Source organism: Anguilla rostrata, chromosome 17 (genome assembly GCF_018555375.3).
Source record: "Anguilla rostrata isolate EN2019 chromosome 17, ASM1855537v3, whole genome shotgun sequence".
Lineage (NCBI taxonomy): Eukaryota > Metazoa > Chordata > Actinopteri > Anguilliformes > Anguillidae > Anguilla > Anguilla rostrata.
Window position 1 is genome coordinate 1,059,929 of NC_057949.1, and position 9,900 is coordinate 1,069,828.

General features: G+C 40.5%; 1 protein-coding gene and 1 long non-coding RNA gene across 3 annotated transcripts; both read left to right on the top strand.

Moving 5' to 3' along the window:
* Window positions 1–141: 141 nt before the first annotated feature.
* LOC135243693 (uncharacterized) lies at window positions 142–5,274 on the top strand. Of its 2 annotated transcripts, none has more exons than XM_064315685.1 (6): window positions 142–667; window positions 1,415–1,717; window positions 2,453–2,560; window positions 2,954–3,034; window positions 3,497–3,580; window positions 4,747–5,274. In XM_064315685.1, exons 1-6 carry the CDS (start codon window positions 394–396, stop codon window positions 4,863–4,865), a joined length of 969 nt encoding a protein of 322 aa, XP_064171755.1. In that variant the 5' UTR covers window positions 142–393; the 3' UTR covers window positions 4,866–5,274. The 2 variants fall into 2 exon arrangements, with proteins under 2 accessions (XP_064171755.1, XP_064171756.1); XM_064315686.1 differs by having other exon boundaries at window positions 3,500–3,580.
* A 1,525-nt stretch (window positions 5,275–6,799) lies between these two features.
* On the top strand, window positions 6,800–9,351 carry LOC135243695 (uncharacterized). Its single transcript, XR_010326754.1, has 3 exons — window positions 6,800–7,038; window positions 8,030–8,341; window positions 8,961–9,351. It is a non-coding gene; the product is annotated as an uncharacterized LOC135243695 (long non-coding RNA).
* The last annotated feature ends 549 nt before the right edge of the window (window positions 9,352–9,900 follow it).

A 9,900-nucleotide genomic window follows, 5' to 3' on the forward strand; every position in this document is an offset into this window, starting at 1 on the left:
CTCATAGGCCATGTATGTTTCGATCACAGTAAAGATTCATTCTTTGTATAATCAGAAAATGTATGATCTCATACCTTAAAGGGTTAATTAGAAAAGTAATATACCAGCATGTCCTGTATAGAAACAGACCGGCCAGGCTGCCTATAATAGCTTTCATGGTGGGAGGTGGGGTATTTATTGTAGGCTATTTTTAATGAGGCCTGAGTTTTTCTCTTCCACCAACTCTGTGTGAGTTCATTTATTTTTACATGTTTTTCACATGTTGCTCACTACCTGTAGCAGTAGCATATGTGCTGACTGTACAGACAGTCATTCTAACCACAGCTTTATTCCTCAGGTACACGTGGCACAGAGCACACTCTGTACAGAGGGAGTTTGAACAGCAGTGAGGTGATGCTAATCTGCCGTTCTCCAGCCTCATACAGAACAGCATATTGGCAATGGGAGCCATCGTCTGGGACAAATGCAATCCGTGTGGCCTCAGCTGATAAATATGAGAATGCTTCGATTTCCATGGAGGTAGATAAAGAGAGATTCTCATCTGAGGGCTTTGATGGGTCTAATTTTCCCCTGAGAATCTCACCGGTGAAGTTTGGAGACAGTGGAAGGTACTTCTGCTACTCTGAACACTCCCTGATGGCCACAGTAATGCTGGTAACTGTTCAGGGTAAGTCTGCACTTCAGGTTTAGCGTATGCTTACACAGTTTACAGAACTGAATAAATAACAGCATTCTTACACATTATGATTATTAAAGTAGCCTTTTTTACAATATGTTGTGCCATGTAATGTAACAGATTACAGCCATGGGTTAACAGTAAGCAACAGAAGTGGAGGTCAGAACAGCTGAGACTGTGACCCATTTCAAACAACGACTGAAGACCCACCTCTTCAGGCTGCACCTCTCCCCATCCCTCCCTTCCCCCCTGTAAATGACTAAACTTAGGGTTGTAACTAGGCAGCTGTTTCATAGGTGACTTAGATGCATCAACTGTCTTAACGACTACTTGTATTTTTAATTATTTTTATTTTTCCATAGATTGCGTTGTTGCCGTTCTCGTTGTTAGTGTTAATCAGTTTAACCATCAGGGTCCAAGTTGAACTATGCGGTTGTTCCCTGTACTTGGACCGGTACTTCTCTCTAGGGGTTTCGTCATACTTGTTCCTGGTTATGGTTATACACTTTGTTGTACGTCGCTCTGGATAAGAGCGTCTGCCAAATGCCTGTAATGTAATGTAATGTAAAGTGTTGAGCCCAAGACATAAAGGTAGTGCACCTCACAGGAACTCAATGACAAATAATGGATGTTATCTGAAAAAAAAAAAAAAAAGATTTTCGGAAAAATAATGAATAAGTAAATGAATACATAAATAAATAAATAAATAAATAAATCCACATGCATGCGCTCTCTCAGTCTCAGCACTGCCCCCTGGTGGTCTGTCCAGGAATCAGTCAGTTGTGCAGAACTGTGAGATATCACAGGTGATCGGCTCTGTGACCCTGGCCTGGCTCCGGATGAAGGGGGGCAGGGGGGAGCTCGTAAAACAGGAGGTCATGAGTGAGAGGCACCCACAGAAAATGCTCAGTCTCACCCTGCCCATTCTGAGCAGAGAGCAGCTGCACTGGGCCTGTGCAGTGTTCACAGGGAGCATGCTCAGAGCACAGGTCCCCCTCACACTGCCAACACCCATCACTGAACCTGAAGAGCCAAAGCCAGGTACTATGCTCCAATCACAGGCACAGAATTCATTACAACTTAGGGGGAGACAGTAGACCACCTAGTTTCTGTAGTCAAATCCAAAGTCTCACAAGCATACTAGCTAGTCAAACAATTCAGACATTGAAAACATTGGGGGTGACATGTCTCCCTGTCTCCCTCTTAACCTATGCATATGCCTCCATCAACATCCCTATGAGCTTACTTAAGGCTTAAAATTCATTCAAATTGCAATGAGATAGAATCAGAATCTGAAACCAGACCATGCCACTGAATAATAATGCTTCTGTCTCTCCTGTGTCCTAGTGATTGTGAATATGACAGTTTGCTTATCACACATTTGAAATCTGAATAGTGCTCTAGGTAATAGCTTACAGTTTCAAATAAGTAATTAATACCAATGTAACTCTCTGACCTGCCCCCTCTTTTCAAACTTTCCCATAGCAACCCAGGGATTTATGTCAAAAATACTTGGGCTCAAGGATTGGAACTGTCAGTCTTCTGTATCTGAATAATTTAGCATTAAATTTAAAGTGTTACATATTTAATGTACCATGGTTGGAATTTTAGAAGTTTCTATTTTCCTTGAATAAAATATGCACTAGTCTCTCGTAAATAATGAATGTATCTTTAAAATATAGCTAAATAAGAAAAAAAAAACACATTTTTAATGAGTTAAATATTCTCCCTGTTCACAGCTCCCTAGTTAAGTTTCCTTCTTTTGTGCCAACACAGATAATGGCAGGGTGCAGGTGATCGGTTTGGCCTGTACTGCTGCTGTGTGTGTTGGAGTACTGTTGCTGTTAGGAGGTCTGTTGTTTCGGCGTCTGAAAACAGCAGCAGGTAAAAGCTTTTCATTCTGTTCCGAGTTTACCGTTCTCTCTGACAGAGCTTTCTAGAACACTTCCACAGCATTCTAGAGCATTCACACGAAAACTCATATTTTATAGCTTTGCCATATTTAACACTCACTCATTCTTTGCAAGTAGCAAATAGAGGGCTCAATGCAAAAGCAGCAGTTCTAAACTTGTTGCAAAGCTGCAAATGGAATTGATTTGATCAATGACATACAACAGACAATAAAAACAATCTCATTTATTCTTTTTAAAAACTAATCTAGTACAGAGAAAAATGCTAAGAAAACAAACCAATGCCATTCACAAGATCAACCAAATATGACCAATCAGTTTCCAGAGAGATAATTTTCAGTTTGCTTAAATGTTTTTTCCCTCTCAGGTCCCTCCTCATCACCAGCTGAAGGGAACGGTGCAGCTGATACAGTCTACAGTAATGTCACAGATCTGCAGCAGGGTCAAGGTAGTGTAGAGGAACAAGACTATTCACACGTAGCTTTAGTCATTGCAGTAATGTAAGGGAATACACTACATTACAGGCATTTATCATACGCTCTTATACACACTGACTTACACAGCTTTTTGCATTTTAAAAACATAGCACCCATTTTTACAGCCGGATATATAGTATACTGGAGCTATACAGTACCTTGCTCAAGGGTACAGTAGCAGTGTCCTACCTGGGAATCGAACCTGCAACCTTTCGGTTACAAAGCTAGTTCCTTAACCAATAGATTACAGTACAGAATGTACTTACAGGCCACGTATGGCTTGATCATAGTAAAGATTGAATCATACTTCATAAATTTGCCTGAGTGATCAAAAATGTAACATGGCTCAGTGCTCCTTATATGGTAAATCATATAAAGTTATTTTAAAAGGTTTCCTTAAATATTTCTGTCTCTTACACTCCTATCTTCATTAGCAGTGGATGAGAATGGTGATTCCAGTGCAGCTGGTGCAGTCTATAGTAAGGCACAGAAAGTCGCAGAGCTACAGAAAGATCAAGGTAACTGGCTTAACTGAACTATTGATACGTCGCATGAACTGGTGAACTAATTCGTGAGAAAGCTTGCATTATGGGCCAGTTTCTAATCCTAGACTAAATTCAAAACTCCACTTGGTCCAGGAATAAGCTTAATCTGTGTTAGTGAAACTGGCCCCGTACGTTCCATGTGCCAAATGTGTGTGGGAAATTAATTACACCGAACAACTGGAATTCGGACCATTTTGGTGCATCAGACTGCACCTCTTGTAATTCAAAGGATGCACACCTGAGCAATACCTCAACTATTTGTAAAATTATGTGTTTTTTTTATCAAAAGAAAGTGCATACCAGGGGTTGCACCTTTGCCTTCTCTTAAAAGAAGGCTGAGTTGCAGGTATGCCTGGCCTTCCACAGCCCAGACAATGTTAATCAGACCTGTTAATTGAACCAGGTCTGATATAAATGCAGGTTTAAGTCTGGCCAAAATCATTTGTAAAATATGATGGATATGAGATTGCACAGGCAGGACATAACCAGCCTTTTCCTGTCAGGGTTAGAGGGTGGGTTTGAGGTTGTGGCTGCATCAATTAAGCCTCATACTCACTAGCGTTTGGAATTTAAAGTATTCGAGGCCTCATGCAAACGTACACACGAGCATTAAAACCCGTTTCGAAAACCATTTCGGCTTCTTTAAACAATAAGAGTAAAGGGAGGAAGTGGGCAAACTGTGGGGAAAAGGATTCAGTTAAAATAGGTCACTTGGTCAGGAGGCCTGTAATTTCTAAAGGTTTGTTTGCTAAAATGTCCACAAGAGGGCGATATGCACCAAAAAAGAGACTCACACTTTCACTGTTAAGCAGAGGTGGACAAATCTAGGTTCAGAAAGCAAAACTCCTCCTCAGTATTTTGTTGCAATCAAGTTGATTTGCTAATTAGCACAATCTTTCAGCCAGGAGGTAAAACTAATCAGCTGGCTAAGTTCAAGGGTGGAAGAAATATGACAAACTGTTACTTTCGGGCCCCTGGGCTTTCCGCCTCTGCAGTTCAGACACTGTACAAGCACGAGCGGGGCCCTGGAATCACAGGCTCAAGCGGGGGCCACATATATCTGTACTATACATTTCATCCATTCATGTGTATTTTCATATATATATTTTATACAATTGTATACATTTTCTTAATAATAGGAAACCCAGATACCCCGAAAGAGGAGAATGACAGTGAGGAGCTCCAGTACTTAATATTTTCCTTGACCACTCCCAGTCTGGGTAAGTTTGTTATACTAAGTGTCATCCTAATAAAATGAGTATATTACTCTTGCCAGTTTACTCTCCAGTGAATACAACGGGAGTAACATCTAAAGTTTGGGCACACATTACCTTATGAAAGGGGTGCAAAACTTCTTTCCTGGAGGGCTGGTGGTGGCTTTTATTCCAACCAATTATTCTGGTCTAATTTTCTAAACCACAGTTTTCACCAATGCTGTTCACTCCACTGCTGAAATGCACCAACTAAAGATATACTTTGTTCAATCGGCAGCTGCAGCTCCTAGCTTCTCTAAAATTTCAGAGCAAATAAATGATTGAAATAATTAAATCATTACAAGCAGACGGATCCTGAAATGATAAATGAAGGTGGATAAAAAGTGGATAAAAAGGTGCTGGAGACTGGGCAGAGCAGGCTGTGGCGGCCCCTGCTGGAGACTGGGCAGAGCAGGCGGTCCCTGCGAGACAACGGGCAGAGCAGGCAGCTCCTGCGGGACGGCGGGCCGAGCAGGCAGCTCCTGCGGGACGGCGGGCCGAGCAGGCAGCTCCTGCTGGATGTGGGGCAGAGCAGATGGCTTCTCCTGGGTGCGGGGCGGAGCAGGCAGACCCCCCTGCAGTCTGGGCTGGGCAGGGGACCGGAACACGGACCCCAGCCGTAGGGAACCCCCTGGAAAAATGACCAGCCGAGCCCCCTCCAAAGAAGCAGGCAAGGGGTCTACTGGCTGAGGGGCTGGAGGTCTGGCCGCCCGGGAGGCAGCCCGACCACCACGCCTCCGTGACCACCCGCCCCGGGCTCAGGGAGGCTCAAGGGCTAACACCTGCTCGAGCTCCCAGTCGCTAGGCGGTGAGTCCTCTGGGTCACCCCACATTGGTCGCATATTTTAAACAAAAAAAAACAAAAAAAACACTGGGAAAGGGGAGAGAAAAAGAAAAAAAAAAAACTCAGCTGGGTCCAGTACTGGCTGATTCCTTCAGTCACGTTTTCGAGGGGGTTGGACCCAGGTGCAGAGTGAAACACACGAAACTCAAGAGGTAAAGGAAAATAAAGACTTTACTACAAAAGAAGGCAAACTCCAAAATCTCTAAGAACAGAAAACAAGAGGAACTCAAAACACGGGCAGGGCAGAACACAGGCAGGCAGAGTTCACGGGTAGAAGCACACACACGAAACTGAAGCAGGACAAAGCGGGTAGGTACATAAAGTCAGAAACAAACACAAGGAATCAGCACCCAAGTCAAGGGGACAAAGAACTTCAATAGACAGGGGTAACAAGACACAGGTGAACTCAAAGAGCAATCAAACCAGAAAAGGAGGGGATAACAAGACACAGGTGGGAACAATGAGACACAATCAGAAACAATAATAAAATAATTGAAAGCAATAATACAAATAACAGGGGAACGAGCAGGACACAAAACAGAAGTGCCGCCATCTGGCGGCCCAACAAGGAAAAATAGAGACAGAAACAGAACCATGACAAACTCATTTAGAGATGGAAAAAGACAATCTGCAGATCTTACCAAGATCTGTTACTATGTGAATATGCCACTGTTGCATTCTGTTTTGCTAAAGGAAGCTTTTACATGCATCTGATAATATTTAGATTTTGACTGTGAACAACACAGTTGGATTCTGGAAAATATATACATTAATAAGTTTTTTCTGTACTGTTTTTTGCAGTTTTCTTTTTTCTTTTTCTTGTGTACTCTGATTTGTTGACTAATTGATGTATGAACAGCAGGGAGTGATATTGTTCAAGAAATAAGCAACATATTTATGTACAGGGTAGTAGTGTCTGGATATGGTGGTGCACCCTTCAGTGTGCTTTTATCTGTTGTTAAGAAGTATACTTTTTATTTTTAGTAATAAAACAGCTGTGAAAAGGAACTGCATTATTAATTATTATAAGAACCCAAAATAAAACACAGTTAGTGACTGTGACACCGGCAGCACATGCAGTGTTTTCTGGGCCGAATGAACCATTTCCCCCAGCCCTCTGCCTGCAGTTACCACAGTAACCACACCTCTCCTCCAAAATAGCTTAGATAGAACAGTTGTTGTTTCCTGTTTTTTGAGCCATTTCCTGTGAAGTATACCTTATAAAAAGGTTAGACACCAATAAGAAGGGCTGCAGAGGTCATCAGCCATGGCAATGGTACTGTGGTGGACCCTGTTGTGGATATCAGGATACTGTCACAGACTTTCAGCTGAGGGTGAGTCCCACTTTCTGTCTTAATCATATATTCATTAATTAATTAATTGATTCATATATAAAGTTCATGAAAATGCAGCCAAATGTATAATAATAGAACAAAATTAAAATGGACAAATCGTCGATTTCTATATCGTCACTATAGAAGGGTAAAATATAATACAGTCTCATAGCAGGACATGGAAAAAATGTCTTACGTATAAATGTCTTATTTATAACAAAAAGTGTCACAGAGGCTGCTACTACTATATAAATTGATCCAGGCTTTTTCTTTGTTTGCTTGTTTTCTGTTTAAAATTCAAGAGGAAGCAAAAGGTTCAAAGTGACAGCATATTACTTTTATCAGTGAAATGGCTTTATATTCAATGCTAAGCAGTTACACAGACTTTTCAAATATGAAATTATATAATAACCATTGATGACAGGGTGATTAATATTGTTATTAAAGCATTATTCATGCTGTAAAATATGCAAATTCAAGACATTTTTTTGCATAGTCACTTTATCATTAAGACAGATTTACAATCACTCCATACACTATCCACAACGGTCCATGTCTTTCAATGGTAAAATTCATAATACAAAAGCATTATAAGAAGCTAAAAATGTTCATTTATGAAATGGAGTACTGTAAGCAGTTAAGGTTCGCTTTGCTAGCTTTCCACTAGTAGGCTACTAGAGGATGTTGAAAAGAAAGAAAATATCTTTGCAATGTACCACAACCACATTGAGGACAAAAAAAAAGGTAATGATAATGATCTTGGGTCTAAAACCATGACTACAGCCGGTACAAGCAATACTTTTCCATCCTAGGCTAAAATGTAGCTCAAATATTCATTATAGTTGTAGGGATTATATTTTTATCTCAGGTTATAAATCTGGGATTAACTTTAATGAACTAACTGTACTTTGCCTCCATATTTAAATGCAATATTATCATGTCTTGTGCTCAGTTGGATCTCTGTATTTGGTATGTTCTTCTCTTACTGCAGTGTTGGTGCAGTACAAATACTTCCTTTCTGAGCAGATACGGGGGGTCACTCTACCAGCCCCTGCTGAGACCAACGGGACAGAATTCATCTGGGAGTGGACGTCACATGATGGAAGCTACACAAACACTCGGATAATAACTATACAGTCCGATGGAACGTATTCATGGAATTTGAAGAAGGAGTCTATTTCAAAACAAAGGAAGTATGACATTTATCTGCGAGCAAATTGGAAAGATGCAGGAGTTTTTACTTTTAGTAAAACTAAACCAAAGAAAGTAAAAGTGGCCCAGTTTGAAGTGTTCGCTATAAAAGGTAAATTCGGGCTTAGATGCATTTTATAAATTATATTATTAATGAGATTATACAGTACCTCTATCATACTATGTGTAAGAAAATATAACACAAAGTTCAAGTTATATCTTGTATTTGACATTCAAAAAAGCTGAATCTGAAATTAAATTAAATTTATACACATTGTAAAGCTGCCCAGCAAAATGTTAAGTGTTAAATTAACTCGTACACATTTAACACGGTAGCCACTGAACACGTTTACTCTGTCAGAGTTGAATTAACATTGCACATTTTACTGTGTGATTAATAAACCAATGTATGAGGAAAAGGTAGGTTGGATCATATGGGAAAGTAGTGGCTCATAGTCCTCATGTTTGGACACAGTGCCTTATTAAACCTGAGGTGATATAGATCAGCATTGTCGATTTATTTAGAGTACATAGCACAACAAAACCAAGGTGAAAATTTTCACTTTATGGTTATATTTTTTCTTCCACCTCTCCATAGAATTCCCAGCAGAAAACTGGAGGAGTGTATATTGCTTTAAATTTGATGGCTGGTTTTTTAGATGTAGGCCACACAATGATTTGATGAAAAGGTTCACAAGCTTCTCTGAATCAATTGCTCTTTGCTCCTGCAGTGGAACCGTTGAGCTGGTCCAGAGAAAATGAAGGTTGTGATGTGATCAGGAGCTGTGAAGTATCACACCTTCCAGATTCAGCTACACTGGACTGGGAAAGGGACAGAGAACCTACTGCTAACACAACGCTGTTCTACAACAACACTGCCCACATCATCATCCACAGTGCTGACCAATACAGTGAGGGATCATATTACTGCACACTCAGATGGAACGGAGCACTTATTTTCAGCATTCCCAGTAAATTTGAAGTCAATTTGAAGGGTATGTTACTATGGATACGGTTTTCACTGGAGCATTTGCAAAAGCATCCTGAGCTTTAACCGTTTTTCATAAGTGAATTTATAACTGTGAAGCAGTTCTTTCATTAAGATTAAAGATACACCCAAGTAATGTCTCCATATTAACCATGGACCAGAGAAAAGCCAGTATTTTGGAAGATCATCATGCGCAAAAAAGCCATTCCGGTCTCGTCTAAAAGCACAGTTTTCAATGTCTTCCAATAACGCAAGAACAGCCGTGGTTACTTCTTTCTAATTTGACACACTGTTTATAATACATCGCATCCTGTTTTTAATTTAAAACACTTTGCGTCTGCCAATTAATCCCTCACACCTTTAATTGATCATTCCTATCAGATTGTTCATGAAGCTAAGTTCACCACAGGCTTGGACGCATACGCGTCTCAAACTGCAATACCCCTACATAACCAGCAGGAAAATCACTTACATCAAGTCTAGACTTTGCGTAGAGATAAGATCATTTCCACGTCAAAGTAAAGTTTTATAAATAACTACTTATACGTGGTTTTCTGCGTAAGTCATACTTAAGATCAAAATTGATCGTAAGTCTGTTCTATAAATGAAGCCTTTGGACTACAAAAAATTGGGCTGGGCTGCCGGATTTGGTCACTTGGCAACCCAGAGGACAAAATAGAATT